The sequence below is a fragment of the Leopardus geoffroyi genome, chromosome B2 (assembly GCF_018350155.1).
Source record: "Leopardus geoffroyi isolate Oge1 chromosome B2, O.geoffroyi_Oge1_pat1.0, whole genome shotgun sequence".
Lineage (NCBI taxonomy): Eukaryota > Metazoa > Chordata > Mammalia > Carnivora > Felidae > Leopardus > Leopardus geoffroyi.
Window position 1 is genome coordinate 118,969,299 of NC_059332.1, and position 15,387 is coordinate 118,984,685.

At 37.9% G+C, this 15,387-nt stretch overlaps 1 protein-coding gene across 3 annotated transcripts in view; it reads left to right on the forward strand.

The window, feature by feature from the left end:
* ENPP3 (ectonucleotide pyrophosphatase/phosphodiesterase 3) overlaps nt 1-15,387 on the forward strand; it is a 79,145-nt gene that overhangs the window by 28,750 nt on the left and 35,008 nt on the right. For all 3 annotated transcript variants that reach the window (XM_045499635.1, XM_045499633.1, XM_045499634.1), the window contains 7 exons: nt 1,722-1,841; nt 2,354-2,463; nt 3,935-4,000; nt 4,741-4,813; nt 12,812-12,920; nt 13,977-14,105; nt 14,861-14,892. In XM_045499635.1, coding sequence (XP_045355591.1) covers nt 1,722-1,841; nt 2,354-2,463; nt 3,935-4,000; nt 4,741-4,813; nt 12,812-12,920; nt 13,977-14,105; nt 14,861-14,892 — 639 coding nt within the window. The remainder of the gene's footprint in view (nt 1-1,721; nt 1,842-2,353; nt 2,464-3,934; nt 4,001-4,740; nt 4,814-12,811; nt 12,921-13,976; nt 14,106-14,860; nt 14,893-15,387) is intronic.

Below are 15,387 nucleotides of genomic sequence, written 5' to 3' on the forward strand. Positions count from 1 at the left end.
ATGGGCAAGGATGTGGAGAAAAAGGAACCTTCACGCACTATTGGTGGGAATGTGAATTGGAACCTTCACGCACTGTTGGCAGGAATGTGAATTGGTACAACCACTGTGGAAAGCAATGTGGAGGTTCCTCAAACAATTAAAAATAAAATTCTATAAGATACAGTAATTCCACTATTGGGTATTTACCCAAAGAAAATGAAAAGACATATAAAAACGAGCATTATTTGCAATAGCCAAGATATAGAAGCAAGCTAAGTGTCCATTGATAGATGAATGTATAAAGAAGATGAGTTATATATGGCATATTACCATCTGTAAAAATGAATGATATCTTGCAATGTGACAACATGGAGGGACCGAGAGGGTATTATGCTAAGTGAAATAAGTCAGACGGAGAAAGACAAATGCCCTATGATTTCACTTATATGTGGAATCTGAAAGCCAAAACGAATGAACAAACAAGCACAAAACAAAATAACAGAAACAAATCATAAGTACAGAGAACAAACTGGTAGTTGCCAGAGGGTAGGGAGTTGGGGAGAATCCACAAAATATATGAAAGGTATTAAGAGGTATAAACTTCCAGTTATAAAATAAATAAGTCCCAGAGATGAAGAGTACAGCATAAGGAATATAGTCAATAATTATGTCATAATGTTGTAAGGTGACAGATGGTAACTACACTTACCATGGTGAGCATAGTGTAATGTGTAGAAGTGTCAAATCACTGTGTTGTACACCTGGAACTGCTGAAACACTGTATGTCAACTATACTTCAATAAAAAAAATTGACTATATGTGTGCATATATACATAAATATACACACATTATATATAACACGTATGTATGTATATATAAATAAGGTGTTATACATAAGTGCTATTAATTTACTGTGTATGTGTATATGTATCCATAAAGTGATGTTCTGAAATAAGGACCCTAAAATCTATCTAGAAATAGTTACAAATGCATGGGATATCATAGGCATTCAATAAAATGTGTGGCATAATTGAATAAATATGTGTTATTGGATTGAAAAAAATGATGGGATTGATGGATAAGTGGAAGGGAAGATGGAGAGAAATTTGGCAGGCTCCCTTCTAAAGTGCTGGCAACACACTTTAACCCCTTTAGCCAAGATATTTCATATTTAAAAGCTTCTAAGTAGTGCATTTCTTGCTATTATTGCCAGTATAACCAGTGGCTGATCGTTATTATAATATAAGAAACTTTAATTAACAGTTATTAATCACATAAGAGTTATATTAATGTCATTAGCACAAGCCATCTGCCTAATATCATTCATTTACTGCTCTAGACCATGGTGGAACCATGCCTATACTTACACTTACACCTATATCTACACTTACACCTACCTATACCTATACCTATACCTATACCTATACCTATACCTATACCTATACCTATCTACATACATATCTGTACCTATATCTACACTTACACCTACCTATGCCTATACCTATCTACATACATACCTGTACCTATATCTGCACTTATACATACCAATACCTACACTTGCACCTATACCTGCATATATACATATTCATGTATATATATTTGGTATTTAGGTTCGGACCCAGGGGTTTTGTATTGAAAAGTATATGACGTCTTTCTAAGATATGAGTTATAGATCTTATGATATTTTAATTTAAAAGTGATTGATATATTATTTTAAATCTTTTTTGAAATTATCATTTTAGGGATTATATCCAGAATCCCATGGCATCATTGATAATAATATGTATGATGTAAACCTCAACAAGAATTTTTCACTTTCATCAAAGGAGAAAAACAATCCAGCTTGGTGGCAAGGGCAACCAGTATGTAGCATCTACATGTGGCATCGAAATAATCTCCATTTTTCAGTGTGATAGTGGATCACTTTCCTTTCTGCACTTTTACATTATCTTTCTAATTTCTAAGTGTGGGGTGTAATGGGAAGGTGTTTCACCATTTATAATTTAAATCATGTAAATATTCATGATTGTTCACTTAACTTGCCTTCTGTTGAAACTTGGATGTAGTATTCTAAACATAACAATCTAGAGGTTTCTCAGAAGGGTTTTCTGTTAATTTCCTCCCTGCCCCTTTCTGTTTTATACTTCTTTAAAAGCAAAAGAGGAACTATACAGTTTTACCAATTTGAAAAAGAGTGATCTTTCTTACTACCTTACTATGTTCTTGACTTTTGGGGTGGATCCCTACGTAATTAAATTTTGTGAATGTTAATTAATATTGTTTAGTTGCTAAAAAATGGCACCATTTCTACAAGTTCTACCCAAACAGATTATTCTTTTGACTCCCACTTACCTTAAGTTTTCTCTTCTTATAGATCTGGCTGACAGCAACGTATCAAGGTTTAAAAACTGGTAGCTTCTTTTGGCCTGGATCAGACGTCGCTATCAATGGCTCCTTTCCTTCTATATATATGAGTTATAACAGGTAGTCGTGAAGATATGATTGCTCCTAGGCAGGCATGATTACTAACCTTGGTAGTAATTCTATTTTTCTAGTTGTTTGGGTCAAAAATCTTTTTTTTTAATTTTTTTTATTGTTTATTATTTTTGAGCGAGAGAGACAGAGACAGAGAGACAGAGAGCAAGCAGGGAAGGGGCAGAGAGAGAGAGCGAGACACAGAATCTGAAGCAGGCTCCAGGCTCTGAGCATTCAGAACAAAGCCTGACGGGGGGCTTAAACTCACAGACCGCGAGATCATGACCTGAGCGGTAGTCAGTGGCCCAACCGACTGAGACACCCGGGCACCCCTGGGTCAAAAATCTTGAAGTTATCATTGATTCCTCTCTCTTACATCCCTCACCTGGTCTGTCAGTAAATGCTTGTGACTCTAATTCAAAATGTATGCCATCTATGAACTTTTGTTATTTCCAGCATTACTGCTGTGGTTGGAGCAACCATCATCTTTTGCCTGTATTATTTTCCCTATCTTATTGCACTTTCCCCATCTCCCTGCTTCTATTCTTGTCTCCTACCATCTATTCTCTATCTACCAACCAGAATGTTAACTTTAAAAAACAAGTCCAATTACGACGTTCTTTTGCACTAAAAACTTTAATGGCTCCCTGTTTCACTCACAGTAAAAGCCTTCAGGGTCCTATTGGTATGACCCCAACCACCCCACTGTGTCTCAGACCTTGTCTCCCATTATTCCACCTGGTGCTGACCTCCTGAGTAGGCCTTAACACACCAGAATTGTCTGCTTAGGGCCTTTGTGTGGGCTGTTCCCTCTGCCTGAGATAACTCACTCCATGTATCTGCATAGCCTGCTCCGTCACCCTCTTCAGGCTGTTGCTCGAAAATTACTTTCTCAATATTGTCTTAGCCTGATTAAACTAAGATTTCAAATTCCAAACCATCCCCCACCCTGAATTCTCACCTTACTGTGCTCTGGTGTTTCTTTTATCCCTAGCATTTGTCACCTTGTGATACACAATAGAATTTATTTATGTATCAGATCTATTGTTTATGGTTTGTCTTCACTAGAATGTCATCTCTAGGAAGGAAAGCATCTTTGGTTTTCCCACTGATAAATTTTGTTTAAAATGAACAAATAGGTGCCCAATATACACAAATGTATAAATAAATGAAATAAAAATAAACCAAATGGATAGTAATTAATGGTCTTTATTTCAGTTGGGGGAAAATCGGAAGATGGAAGGATGAGAAAGAAAGAAAACAATATATATTTAATTTACACTGAGACAAACGTATCTCTACATAAGTATTGAAAACAGGAATCCCATTGAGTAATATTGAATCCCCTTCAGTATTCTGATCATGTATGAACATAAAATGGACATCTGAAAATATTAACTGTCTTTCTGAGTAGGAATATAGCGGAGTTATTTTTTTTATTTGAGTAAGTTTTGAAAAATTTTTTTTCTCTCCTTTTCAGAAGTATCCCATATGAAGAGAGGATCTTTACATTGTTGAAATGGCTGGACCTGCCCAAAGCTGAAAGGTATTATTTAGAATCAGAGAAGTGCTGGCACGCTGGGATATCTGCGAGTATAAAATGCAATTATTTCTTTACTTTAAATGACCACTTCTGAAAGAAACTTGGCATTTTCTTTTTTAAGAAATTTTCAAGAATTATTCCTGAGAGCAGTTGAGTTGAGTTTTTGCTCTTGAGAATGTGACTGGCACTATGGGGCAATAGAGATAGAGCCAGTATCAGGAGTAGAGGCAAGTAACACAGAACCTGATGTAGACTGGAGGCAGAATGGCGAAAGGGTCTGAAACTTCATTATGAGGATTGATTCATGGAGCTAGAGGGGCCAGAGCAAGGCCCTGTCAACAGTCCTGAGTCAGAGCATCCTGAAAGAGAGCAACATGTCAACAGTGCCTCAGAAACCAGCCATCTAAAGAAAGAATTCAAATGGCAGAACAAAGAGTGGGTGGAAAGTCAGAGACTGGGAACTATAGAAGGCTGAGGCACACCAAGAGAGGTCTTAGCAGAAAGAATAAGGGAGATTTTCATAAGTGAGTCAGACCAACGCTCATGCCCAGGAAGGTCTTACTTCCTGTTAGGAGTACCTCCTCTCTGGGCCAAGTGGAACGACTGGGCCTGGATGAAGACAAGGAGGCCAGAGAAAAGGAAGGAAACTGCCACCAAGTTCTAAACCTATGCACTTGTCAAATCCAACCCGTAGGTTTATTCCAAGTTGATAATGTCTTTCTCTGCTTCAATTTTACCCCTAGACCTGCTTTTTATACCATCTATGTGGAAGAGCCTGATTCTGCAGGACATAAAAATGGGCCAGTCAGTGCCGGAGTAAGTTGGTTTTATTGAACAAATATAAAGTCATCTAGCCCTAACCCACAAAGTAAAATATTCCTTAATTCTCACTGAATACAAATGTACCTGATATGAACATGAAGACATTAAAATAGCGAACAGTCTAAAAGTATCTCTACCTTATTAAAAATTTTAAAAATTACCAAAAAAATTAAAAGTCTAAAAGATATACCTGGTTTATGACTACATCTTGATTCATTTGATAAACATTCATTGAAACTTAGATGTAGCACTGTTATTTCATACAGTGGAACCATCAAGGCTAGATACTGCATGCCAAATCAACATGTTAATGTAGCTCATTCCAAATTAAGTCACCTGCAAGTCTGTTGTGAACTATCCAGCTGTCTATTCACACACTATGTTCCATTCATAAGATCCTTATAATTGGACTTTATATGCTGGTGCCCCCAGCAGAGTCCTTCCTCTCCTGGGCCTCCATTAAAATTGAAGTAGACTTTTATTTATTTATTTATTTATTTATTTATTTATTTATTTAAAAAAATTTTTTTTAAACATTTATTTATTTTTGAGACAGAGAGAGAGAGAGAGAGCATGAACAGGGGAGGGTCAGAGGAAGAGGGAGACATAGAATCTGAAACAGGCTCCAGGCTCTGAGCTGTCAGCACAGAGCCTGACATGGGGCTCGAACCCACAGACCGCGAGATCATGACCTGAGCCGAAGTCAGACACTTAACCGACTGAGCCACCCAGGCGCCCCAGAAGTAGACTTTTAAATATTAGTTTGCCATTATCTAAACCGTTATGTTACATTTTTACTACAGAAATAAAGACCTTAAATATTACTTTAAAAAAAAAAGTCATCTCCTTTATTGCTGTTATTATTGTTACACTGAAGCCTGTATTGTCCTGGACATAATGGAAAGCTATGAAGGCCTCCATAGGTATGGAGGCATTTTCCTGCTTCATGGAAACTTATTTAACAGTTATCCTCCATTGGAAAACAAAGCATATTTCTTCTGGTACCCTGACTTTGTGGTTTATCAGAAATGCCCTTCTTTTTTCCCACTAAACCAAAATGATTCCTGATACAAGGCCTTGCTCAAGTCCTACCATTTTTAACCCATTAGTCCTCCATATTCCAGCACCACTTCGGTGATATCCCAGAATTTAACATTTAATCAGGCTATTTTAAGGGTGAGTGGCATAGTAACTATCTGAAGTACATTCACCACTTCTTTTCTGTTTTAATTCTTATCCACACTTGATATGGTTAATTGTTTTGAGAGGGGACACTATAATCTGTATTTGTCTGACCCATACAGCTGAGTTAATATTAGGCACCATATCTTTTTTCCTAGTCAATGCTCTAGTTTAGCTCCCAAATAAATTTTAAGTGTAATGTTGAAAAGTGCCGCAAAGGAAAAGATCAAGGTGCCCTGAGGGGTGATTGAGGAGGTCCTAACTAGTCTGAGGAGAGGCAGGGACTGTGACTGGTTAGAAAGTTCTCTGAATAAGAAAAAGGAAAAGAGTTCACAAACAGCCTGGTTGAGGGAGGAGGTGAGCATGGTAGAGGAATGCACAGAATGAATAAAGGGACAGACAGGCAAAGGGACAAACAGACATGGTGATAATGGTAAGAATGGTAATGGCGGTTAGCTCTTCTTGTGTGCTCCTCTGTGCCAAGTATTGTTTGGAACACTATGAGGATTATCTCCCTCCCATGTCTGGAGCACTGTGACCCAGGGGCAATGGCTAGAAAGAAGCCTGGAGAAGGAGGCAGGCACCAAATCATGCAGATCCTTGTTGGCCATGTAATGTGCAAGGGAAGCACTGAGGCATTTTAATCAAGAAAGCAACATGATCAGATCGGGTTGTATCTAAAGATCAGTTTTACTATGCAAGAGGAATGGGTTAGAGGGAACAGCGGAAGGTGGGGAGAGATGGGATAGCTTTGCAACATTCCTGAAAAGAGATAATTGCACCTTGAACTAGGGTAGTGGCAACCATCATGGGAGGAGGGAGTTGCATTTGAGATTCATTTGGGAGATAGACCTGGCACGGCTTGGTAGGATTCGGGTGGTGGAGTGGAGGATCAAGGACAGTTGTCAGATTGCTATCATTAGCTGGCAGGTGTTTCCATTTACATCAATGAGGCGACTGAAGGGGGTCAATTTTGAAGGAGAAGATCTTGTCGTGGTTAAGGGGCTTGTGGTGTCCAAATGAAGATGCCCAGAAGGCAATTGAATATGGATTGAAAGCTCCAAGGGGATGAAATCAGGCAGCTTGGCAGCATGTAGATGGTGCATGGAAGTGAAGATGTCCTAAGGAGAGAGTGAAAAGTGAAAATAGAAGGATTAAGACCATGCCTCATTTAAAACTTTAGAAGAGGCAAAATGGATGGAGAACCTGGAAAGCTTTATGGCTTTATTGCTGTTATTATTGTTAGTCATATACTTTAGTTTGGAGTGAATGTGACATAATTTGAAAGCAAAAGGCTACTTTAGTTTGTTCACTCACTCTTTTTCAAGCTTATTAACTTCTACATTTTTCAGTCATCGATACTCTCTTGCTCTTGCTCTGCTATCCTTTTAATGTCTACTTGTAATAGTTTCTGGTGGGTGTGATGTTGTGCTAGGCATTCTTAGGGGTTGAAGAAAATGAAGCCATTACCCAGAAACTATGTTGAAAGGGCAAATAAGTAATGACTTAATGTATAGCAAGTTTTATTTTAAGAAACCTTTAAAATTTTGGTAGCTGAAACAGTGTTTAGGGGTGCGTGGCTCAGTCGGTTGAGAATCTGACTCTTGACTTCAGCTCAGGTCATGATCTCATGGTCATGAGGTCAGGCTTTGTGTTGGGATCTGTGCTGGGTGTGGAGCCTGGTTAAGATTCTCTCTATCCCTCGCCCTCCACCCCTCCCCAACTTGCATGCTAGTAGTCCTGTGCACGTGTGCTTTCTCTCTAAAAAAATGAATTAAAACAACAAGTATTTATTTTTTTCTCACATCTACATTTTTTTTTTTAAATTTAGGGGCGCCTGAGTGGCTCAGTCCGTTAAGCCTCTGACTTTGGCTCAGGTCATGATCTCACAGTTTGTGAGTTGGAGCCTCGCATGGGGCTCTGTGCTGACAGCAAGGAGCCTGGAGCCGACTTCCAGTTCTGTGTCTCTCCCTCTCTCTGCCCCTCCCCTGCTCACACTCTGTCTCTGTCTGTCTGTGTCTCTGTCTGTCTCTGTTTCTGTCTCTGTCTCTCTCTCTCAAAAATAAACAAACATTAAAAAAAATTAAAAATGCAAATCCAAGTTGGTTAGCATACAGTGTAGTCTTGGTTTCAGGAGTAGAACATAGTGATTCATCAGTTAGATGCAACACCCAGTGCTCATCCCAACAAGTGCCCTCCTTAATGCCCATCACCCACTTAGCCCATCCCCTCACCCAACACCCCTCCAGCAATCCTCAGTTTGTTCTCTGTATTTAATAGTTTCTTATGGTTTGCCTCCCTCTCTGTTTTTATGTTATTTTTCCTTCCCTTCCCCTATGTTCATTTGTTGTGTTTCTTAGATTCTACATGAGTGAAATCATATGATATTTGTCTTTCTCTGAGTGGCTTATTTTGCTTAGCATAATACACTCTAGTTCTTTCCATGTTGTTGCAAACAGCAAGATTTCATTCTTTTTGATTGCTGAGTAGTATTCCATCGTGTATACATACCACATCTTCTTTACCCATTTGTTAGTCAGTAGACATTTGGGCTCTTTCCATAACTTGACTATTGTTGATAATGCTGCTGTAAACATTGGGGTGCATGTGCCCCTTCAAATCAGCATTTTTGTACCCTTTGGATAAATACCTAGTAGTACAATTGCGGGGTCATAAGGGTAGCTCTATTTTTAATTTTTTGAGGAACCTCCAGACTGTTCCCCAGAGTGGCTGCACCAGTTTGCATTCCCACCAACAATGCAAAAGTGTTCCCCCTTTCTCTGCATCCTTGCCAACATCTGTTGTTTCCTGAGCTAAAAACAACAGTGTTAAAATGGGAAGAGTATTGTGGCCCGGTATAGCTGGAGAAGGCTTTATGAATTAGGGATGTAGAAGGTGGTGGAGAGATTTAAAGTCTTGTGAAACCAGGAACTTCTTTTTTTTAAATGTTTATTTATTTTTGAGAGAGAGACAGACAGACAGAGTGTGAGCAGGGGAGGGGCAGAGAGAGAGGGAGACACAGAATCCGAAGCAGGATCCAGACTCTGAGCTGTCAGCACAGAGCCTGACGTGGGGCTCGAACTCACTAACTGACCTGAGCTCAAGATCTTGACCTGAGCCAAAGTTGGACGCTTAACCAACTGAGGCACCCCAGAAACTTCTTGATACCAAATTTGTTTCAATGATTCTCTAGTATTGAAGTTGAATTAGGCACAGAATGTCCTTATGGGTCTTGAATAACCTTAAGTAATGTTCTAATACTTTAACAAGTTTCACCTGTTAACTCCTGATTGAAAAACAAGTTATTACATGTTAGATGGAAAGAAAAGTTAGGAAGAAAAATTCAATTTGGAAAGAAAATTGAAATGAACAACAGATCGACTTAATTCTTGATAATGCTCCTGTACATGGTAGAATGATTCTACAGCACTGAGGACCTCCACTTTTGAGAAAGTGTCATAGACTCTGGGTCTAAAGTTCTCTCTTGTCTTGTAAAAGAGCGGGATGCAGGATTGAAAGCGAGAGATGGCTAGTGTTCGGGAAAAGACAAGAGCCCAGAATAAGTGTCCTTGCCCTGTATTTATTCAGATCATAAGGCTTACAAAAGTGATGGATGTGTACAAAGAGACAAAGAAACTGGTAACATTAACTTGGGGACGTGCGGGAAAAGGGGATTTTTGAAGATATACAGTGTTTGGGGGTTTGGGTCAATATAAAACAAAATCTGGGCGCTGGGCAGTCGGGAGTAAGGTTGGTTACAGGGGACATGAGGCAGCACCTCTGTTTATCTTTGCCAGCCTAGGGGATGAGACAGATAGGGGAAATAACCTCAGGGTTAATAAGGCATCTTTTCTTTTGTTAACCATCTCCGCTCTGGGCTGCTTTGCCTGCAGCACAGGGGTCCAAAGTCCAGTTCGCCAATTTACCTAACCTGGCCCTATCCTCCTGTGAAAGCAGCTTTTCTGCATAGTACTTCGACCCTGAATATCTAATCTTGTTTGTTTCATACACCTATGTATTGGGCACCTTTGTGCCATCTCTATTTCAGGCTTTTGCCTCTCCCTCTCTATTTTGGGGGCTCTGCACCCCCTCTCTACTTTGGGGTGCCTTTGCACCCCCTATTCTTGGGGTGCCAATCTGGTTTACCCAAACTCGGGTGTGAGCATTTCATAACTTTGTATTTCTTTATGCCTTGTCAACCCATTGGTGTAAACCCGGGGGATCCCTAAGCTTATCCCCCACAAGAAAGCATGTGGAGGTAGAATACACAGGAAGGATGTTGTACCTATTGAAAAGCCCACTATGTTAATGCTGCATAGAGCTTCCTACTAGCAGGATCCTCTGCAGTCTTGAATTTCATTTTACAAAAGGGAATGTTTGGATCCAAAAAGCAACTGTTTATTGAGGGTCTTAGCATTGAACTCATTTTATCAGGATTGATTTTACTGTTTCCACAATATCCACTGTGAAAGTGAAGGATCATGATTCCATGTGAAACAAGCAAGGTTTTCTACCCAGACTTGGTTTACTCCAAAGCTGCAGACATTTCTATTCCTATTTATTATCTTACCACCCCCCAAATGCTCACTTGTGGTCTGTCACAGGGATTTCTCTTCTTTCCTTTGTCTGGTTAGAGTAAGGGCCTGGCATCTAGTCATTTTACATTCAGCAATATGTGCCATCTGTGGAGTGGATACTATGTGAAAAACCCTATGCTTGGAAAGCGTGTGGTGAGTTAGGTTGCCCGGTTCCTTTCCTGCAGGAGCTCACACTCTTCTTGGGAGGCAGACGTACGCACAGATGATTTCAAATCTGTGGAGAGTCCAATGGTAACAGATGCCAGGGTGCTGGGAGAGGACAGAGAAGGGGCTATTACTGCAGTTGGGAGGAGTGAGTAAGGTGACTGTGAAAAGGGACATAATTATGCCATGACATTGGGCGGGAACCATAACTCATGCTCGTAAACCAGAGTGCATGGTCACCGTAAGAATGAGAGTCAGGAAAGTTATCTCCGAGTTGATGGATTTTAGCAGTAGATAGAGCTGGTTTGAAGTCAATTCTGTTCTATCCCTTGTTAACTGTAGGACCATAAACATGTTATTTAAAATTTTTAAGCCTTGGGGCGCCTGGGTGGCGCAGTCGGTTAAGCGTCCGACTTCAGCCAGGTCACGATCTCGCGGTCCGTGAGTTCGAGCCCCGCGTCGGGCTCTGGGCTGATGGCTCGGAGCCTGGAGCCTGTTTCCCATTCTGTGTCTCCCTCTCTCTCTGCCCCTCCCCCGTTCATGCTGTGTCTCTCTCTGTCCCAAAAATAAATAAACGTTGAAAAAAAAAATTAAAAAAAAAAAAAATAAATAAAATTTTTAAGCCTCAAGTTTCCTGGTATTTCCAACTGGAAATTCCAGATGGTGGAAATAGCACCAACCATGCATGTTTGCCATGACAATTTCATGAGATAATGTACTAAAGCTCTTAACAATAACTAGCTTGTAAAATTCCTTCTCAAAAAATAAAAAAAAGCAATAATTTTTATAATAGTACTATAAGAGATTACACATTTTCCCCCAATCCATTTGCTATTACAGTTTCCTCTTCACTGAAACAAATAATGAACAGTTAGTCAATTAAAAGTTATTCATTTAAGGGACACCTGGGTGGCTCAGTCAGTTAAGCATCTGACTCTTGATCTCGGTTCAGGTCATGATCTCACAGCTTGTGGGATTGAGCCCCATATCAGGCTCCCTGCTTGGGATTCTTTCTCTCCCCCTCTCTCTGCCCCTTCCCTGCTCATTCTCTCTCCCTCTCTCTCTCAAAGTAAATAAACTTAAAAAAAAAGTTACACACTTAAAATAGTTTAATGTACTATGCTGATAAGGTGTAGAAAAATTTTAAAACACAAAAGAATATAAGCAATAAAATAAAAATGAACTCCAATTCACTATACAGAGACAACCATTGTTAATAGTCCCTTGATATATTTCTTTTTCGTTTTCTGTGCATGTGTTTTTACTAAGAAGTGCTAAATATATTTAAACATGAAAGGATTATGAAATATCTATGGGTACATACAGTTTAGTTTTAATATTTTATGTTTAGCATTGTATTTATGAGCAGTTCCCCATGCCATGGTTTTTTAAAATACATTTTGAAATGTTTGTAAGCATGTGTGGCATATTTATTTTTATATTGAAATTGAAATTTATTGAAATTTTATATTTTAAATTGAAATTAGAAATGAATGAATGAATGAATGAATAATAAGTAAGTAAGTAAATAAATTAATAAATAAATAAATAAAGTGATGAATAGTCCTAGGTGTAAATAGCCATTTGTACTATAAGTGTTTATGAGGACAAATTTCCAGAAATAGAATTGTTAGGTTATAGGGTAGGTCCTTTTTTTAACGCTCTGGTTAGGCATTGTCACATAATATCTCAGCACCCAAATAACCATGTGGACTTCTATAGAAGTGTCTGTGGACTCCCCTCTCCAGCATTGGGTATTATGATGAAAGCCTTTGCAGCTGAATATTTGTTGAGGCAGAACATTTTTCTCAGATACTAATTGGACAGTAGTCTATATTCCTTTGTGGAAAACATGGTTTACTTTTTTTTATTTGCTTATAGAAATTCGGGGAATTGGTATTTGGTAAATGTGGTAGCACAGTGCTGGGCTCTGATGTCCTATTTCAAAATCCAAAAATTTCAGAGAAGGAAATGTGTTCAGTTTTTACTCACTCCCTTGGATAATGATTTCATCAATTAAATTTTAATTTATGAAGACAGTCTTAACTCCATTTTTTTTTCCCCTTAGGTAATTCAAGCCTTACAGTTGGTAGATAAGACTTTTGGAATGTTGATGGAAGGCCTAAAACAGCGGAACTTAGACAATTGTGTCAATATAATCCTTTTGGCTGACCATGGTACGCTTTTTTTAAAAATTATATTTTATCATTGATGATATCTTCTCACTTCAAGGAGCATGCAAAAAGGATAGTGATATTTTAAAGTCTATACTTCTAGACCTAAAGTTTCTCGAAAAAGCAAAGAATACATTTTGTGGTAGGCTGTGATGAATAGAATACTAAAACTAAAATTTCTACTTTAATTATTTTAACATTCATTATGAAAACCCATCCTTATACTTACTTTTTTGTGAAAATGGAGGTCATAGTACTTAACAGAGATATGGTTGGGTTGTTAGTCAACCAAATATTTTTTGAGTGCCTACTCAATGTCAAGGACTTTCCTAGATACGGTGTGTTTGGAGGTATGTAAAGCAGAAATAAGCCTTTTCTGGATGGGGTGATACTTTCTACATTAGTCAAGCTAAGCTCCAAAGGCTTTGAAGGAACCAGTCAAGGAAGAGAGGAGGAAAAGGACCATGTCTACGGAACTCTTGTTTTTATTTTAGGACATCAAGATAATGAGAAACAGAGTAATTTATTTAAAAATTTCTGAAATGTTTTCTTAACACATTGACCTATTGTTTTAAAATTAAAGGGAACCATTTTAATGTGCATTTTGATAAAAGATATTATAAAACATAAAATAAATTTATAAATAAATATGAAAATAAAAATTTAAGGGCAGTCTGAAGAATCTACAAATAGAAGAGGTTTTAACTACCAAATCTTTTTTTTAAGCACATGCTACTTATATAAAGTTAAATAATACATCTAAGATTTAATGAGCTTTCTACAGAGGATTTTCTTCTTTGAAATTAATTGATTTATGTTGAGCAAATGATCTGTTTATAATTCTTGTTTATTCTTCTCTGATCAATGCAACCCTTCTCCTCCACTGCCAGGATTTTTAAGATCTGCCATTTAGAGTGAAATAATAGGTTAAATTAATATAGATTCTCAGTGAAACTTAGTTTGAGATCTGCCACATAAAATATCTCTGATTTGACATCATGAAAGACAACTAATTGTTACCATCTATATGCATTCAGTGGATTTTTTTTTTTAATTCAGGAATGGATAAGACTTACTGTGACAAGATGGAATATATGACTAATTATTTTCATCGAATAAACTTCTACATGTATGAAGGGCCTGCCCCTCGTATCAGGGCTCGTAATATACCTCAGGACTTTTACACTTGTAAGTATGAAGACACCCATGTGAAAAACGGGGTAAAATTGGAAGTATGTAACCATAACTTCCTGATTCTGAGGATATAGGGATTGCCAGGCCCCCTCTTCTGTCTTCTTGGGAAGACCACACAGAAGCAAATAAGAAATCCCCGTCCTTGTTTAAATATCATCAGCCTATAAAGTCTATGGTAATATCAAATATCGTTAGGTAAAAGTATACTCTACTTAACTATATTAATACCAATAAAATATTAATTAATACAATCAAATGTTACTATTAATAAAATATTGATATTTCCACGTAATTATTAGGTTATAATTAAAACATCAATTAAACATTAATATTACAAAAATATTAATATATTCTACTTAATCGTTAGGTTAAAATATATTCTACTTATACATTAAATTCTAAAATAATTCTTTGCTGAAAATAATTTCCTATTTAGGGACACCTGGGTGGCTCAGTCTGTTATGTGTCTGACTCTTGATCTTGGCTCAGGTCATGATCTCAGTTTGTGAGATGGAGCCTGGAGCTTGGGACTTTTCTCTCTCCTCTCTCTGCCTCTCCCTGGCTCATGCTCCCTTTCTCTCTCTCTCTCTCTCTCTCTCTCTCTTTCTCAAAACAAATCAATAAATTTTAAAAGAATTTCTTATTAATTTTACCAGGTCATTGTCATTAATAAATGTATGCGTGAAATCCATCTGGTATGTTCACATTTGTAATGTGGTTTATTTATTTATTTTTTTCTTTTGAAACAGTTAATTCTGAAGAAATTGTTAGGAACCTCAGTGTAAGTATACAGTGTCCTAATACATATATCTAAGTTAATATAATGTCCTTAAAATCTGGATTTGAGGAAATTTATGTTCCATATTTCTGAGTCCAATCCACTTGAAATTTATTTCTTAAACCCTCCGTTGATAGTATTTTACCTGCAGATCAGCTGCTTTTGTCTTAGGTGTTTTCATTTACAGTCGCTACCACTAGAGATTAGTTTGTGACAACAGTGGCCCTGACTCCTGGCTTTTACTGAGTGGGTTGCTGTCCCATTCAAAAGAGCCATGCCAGTCACATGTGTTGTGTGACTTAACATAAGAAAATAGTGAATCATGAACTCTTACACATCTTTTCATAGAGGTCAGAAAAATCATCTCTTTACCCTCTAAGTCTAATTTCAACTTCTTTTGACTGGTTCCCACATTCCAGGTTGTGAGTAAACTTAGTGGGGCAAATTGGAGATACAGATCTTAAAGCAAACTGGGCTTTTCAAAGTAGAATTCCCTAC